At 76.1% G+C, this 3,047-nt stretch overlaps 1 protein-coding gene across 1 annotated transcript; it reads right to left on the minus strand.

Annotated features, from left to right (window-relative positions):
• Positions 1 to 401: 401 nt before the first annotated feature.
• Positions 402 to 1,625, minus strand: LOC107306298 (proline-rich protein HaeIII subfamily 1-like). The gene has a single exon (XM_015849380.1). The coding sequence runs from the start codon at positions 1,623 to 1,625 to the stop codon at positions 402 to 404; it is 1,224 nt and encodes a 407-aa protein (XP_015704866.1).
• Positions 1,626 to 3,047: the final 1,422 nt, after the last annotated feature.

The raw sequence follows: 3,047 nt of genomic DNA on the forward strand, positions 1-3,047 counted from the left end.
GAAGCTCCGTCCTCGAGAAGCTCCTACTGGACGATCACACTAGGCCTCCTCTCGGGCCTCTTGGGGTTCCTCTCGGTTCCTCTCTCTGGGGTTCCCTGTGGTCCTCTCGGGTCCTCTGGGGTTCCTTATGGCTCCCTCTGGCGTCCCTGGGGTCTCTGGGGTTCCTCTGGGCCCTCTCGGGTCCATACATGGGCTCCTCTCACAGAACAAGATCCTCATGGGGTTCCTCTCGGGGCCCCGGCTTCTCGGTCCCCTCTTGGGGTCCCCCCCCTCCCCCTCTCGCTCCCCCTTGGCTCCCCCGGTGCTGCCGCGGCGTCGCCCCTTACAGGTCCCGTGCCCCCCTGCGTCCCCCCGCTTCTCTCCCCTTTCCCCTCCTCCTACAACTCCTCCTCTCCTCCTCCTCACTTCCGCTTCCGGTCTCGCCCCCCTCCCTGGTTGTCTAGTCCCTGGCCCCGCGCCGTTTTTCTTCCCCCGCCCCCCGTGTCCAACGCTCCACGTGGCTCACCCCGCTGGACCAGCCGTGGCGCCTCTGGCCGTCCCCCCGCGCCGGGGGGAGGGCGCCGCGGGGGGCCCTTGGGGGTCCGTTGGGGGTCCCGGTGCGGGGTCCGTTGTGGGTCCCGGGGGTCACTTGTGGGCCGCGGGGGCACTTGGGGGCTGGGGGCCCTGTGGGGCCGACGGGGGTCCGTTGTGGGGCCGCGGCGGGCACCTTGGGAGGGCTGGGGGTCCTTGGCGGGTCCCCTCGCGGCCCCTGTGGGGCCGCGGGGGTCGTTGTGGCGGCCGCGGGGGGTCCGTTGTTGGGGCCGCGGGGGTCCCTTGGGTGGGGCCGCGGGGGTCCGTTTTGTGGGCCGTCGTGTCCGTTGTGGGTCCCTGGGGGGTCCGTCTGTGGGTCCTGGGGTCCGTTCGTCGGGGACGCGGGGGTCAGTTGTGGGCCGCGGGGGTCCCTTGTGGGGGCCGTGTGGCCCCGTTGTGGGTCCCCTCGTGGTCCCTGGGGGGCCCTCGGGCCCCCTTGTGGGGCCGCGGGGTCCCTTGTGGGGCCGCGGGGGTTCCGTTGGTGGGCCCTGGGGGTCAGTGTGGGCGCCGGGGGTCCGTTGTGGGGCCCTGGGGTCCCGTTGTGGGGCCGTGGGGGTCCGTTTGGCGGCAGGCTGGGGGGTCGGTTGTGGGTCCCGGGTGGTCCCTTTGGGGCCGCGGGGCTCCCTTGGGGGCTGGGGGCCCCCTGGGGGGCCGTGGGGGCCCTTGTGGTCCCTCGCGGCACCCTTGTGGGGCCGTGGCGGCCGTTGGGCGTCAGGGTGGTCCCTTGTGTCATGGGGCCCCCTTGTGGGCCGCGGGGGTTCGTTGTGGGCCGCGCGGGGCCGTTGGGCTGGGTCCCCTTGTGGGGCGTGGGGTCCGTTTGTGGGGCGTCGTGGCCCCTTGGGGGGCCTGGCGGTCCGTTGTCGGTTCCCGGGCGCTCCTTTTGTGGGTCCCGGTGCTCCGTTGGGGTCCCTGGTCCGTTGTGGGTCTCGTGGTCCCTGTGTGGGGCCGGGTCCCTTTGTGGGTCGCTGGTGCCCCCTTGTGGGTCCCTCGTCGGCCCTTGTGGGTCCCCTGGTGGTCGTTGGGGGTCCCCGCGTCCCTTGGGGGCCCGGGTCCATTTGGGTCCCTGGTGGTCCCCCTTGGGGTCCGTGGGGGTCCCCTTGTGGGTCAGTGGCTCTGCCTCCCTGGCGCGTGCGCCGGCTGCTGGCCCGGGGGCGCCGCGGGTGGCTGTGGGGCGTGCCCTGGGCTGCCCCCCCTTGGGGGGCCGCGTGGGGCCCCGGCCGGCCGCCTGCCGGGTGCTGCCCCCTCGACCCCCTGTCCCCCTCGCCGCCCCCCCCGTCCTTGGCGCCCCCTCGCCCCCCCCGTGCCCTCGCGCCCCCTCGCTCCCTTGGGGTCCCCTCGCCCCCAGCCGTCGCCCCTCGCCGCCCCCTCGCTCCCTTGGCCCCCTCGCCCCCCTGGTGCCCCCCTCGCATGCCCCTCGGCTCCTTGGGGCCGACCTCGCCTCCCGGTGCCCTCGCGCCCCGCCTCGCTCCCTTGGGTCCCCCTCGCCCCACGGTGCCCTCGGCGGCCCCTCGCTCACTTGGTTGCGCCCCTCCTGCCCCCTCGCTCTTGCGCCCCTCGCCCCCCCAAGCGTCCCTCGGCCGCCCCCGCCCCCGTGCCAACCCCAATCGGCCTCCCCCGCCCCCTCGCCTCCCGGTGACCCCCCTCTGCCCCAGGCCTCCCCGTGCCCCCCGCGCCACCCCTCGCCTCCCTTGGGTCCCCTCGCCCCCAGTGGCCCCCTCGCTGCCCCTCGCTCCCTTGGGGCCCCCTCGCCCCCCCCGTGCCCCGTCGCCGCCGCCCTCGCTCCCTTGGACCAGCCGCCTCCACCCCCGGTGCCCCCTCGCTGCCCCTCGCTCCCTTGGGGCCCCCTCGCCTCCCCCGCGCCCCCTCTGCCTTCCTGGTGCCCCCTCGCCCCCGCCTAAACTAGAGACAGGACGCACCCGTCGCTGCGCTGCCTGCCGCCCTCCGCCCAAGAGACCCCCGCGCCCCTCCGCGCCCTCTCGCTCCCCTTGGCCCCCCCCCCCTCGCCTGCCCAGCCGGTGCCCCCTCCGCTGCCCCCTCGCTCCCTTGGTGCCGCCCTCGCCCCAGCGCCCGCGCCCCGTGCCGCTGCCCCACTACAGCTCCCTTGGGGCCCCTCGCCCCGCTTCTTGCCCCCTCAGGCAGCCGCTCTCGGGCCAGCACCACACATACACCCCTCTCCGGTGCCGCGGCGCCGCCGGTCAAAGCCCCCTCTGTTCTGCCTCCTCGCGCCCCCTTTTCCTGCCCCTCGCCCTCCCTCGGTCGGCCCCCTCGCCCCCTCTATACATGCCCCTGCGCGCCCTCTCACGCCTGGCCCCCTCGCGCCGCCCTCGGCCACCCCTCGCCCCCCTTGTCTCGGTCCGCCTCTCCCCCTCTCTGCCCCCTCCGCCCCCCCGTGCCCCCCCCCCGGCTGCCCCCCTCTCCCCTCGCGTCGCCCTCCTCTCGGCCCCCTCCCCCTGGCGCATTTCTGTAAGCCCCCCTCG

Source organism: Coturnix japonica, chromosome Z, assembly GCF_001577835.2.
Source record: "Coturnix japonica isolate 7356 chromosome Z, Coturnix japonica 2.1, whole genome shotgun sequence".
Classification (NCBI taxonomy): Eukaryota; Metazoa; Chordata; class Aves; order Galliformes; family Phasianidae; genus Coturnix; species Coturnix japonica.

Excerpts from the sequence above, each read along its gene's own strand:
- LOC107306298 (XM_015849380.1), bottom strand. The coding sequence starts at position 1,625 with ATGGACCCGGGCCCCCAAGGGACGCGGGGACCCCCAACGACCACCAGG.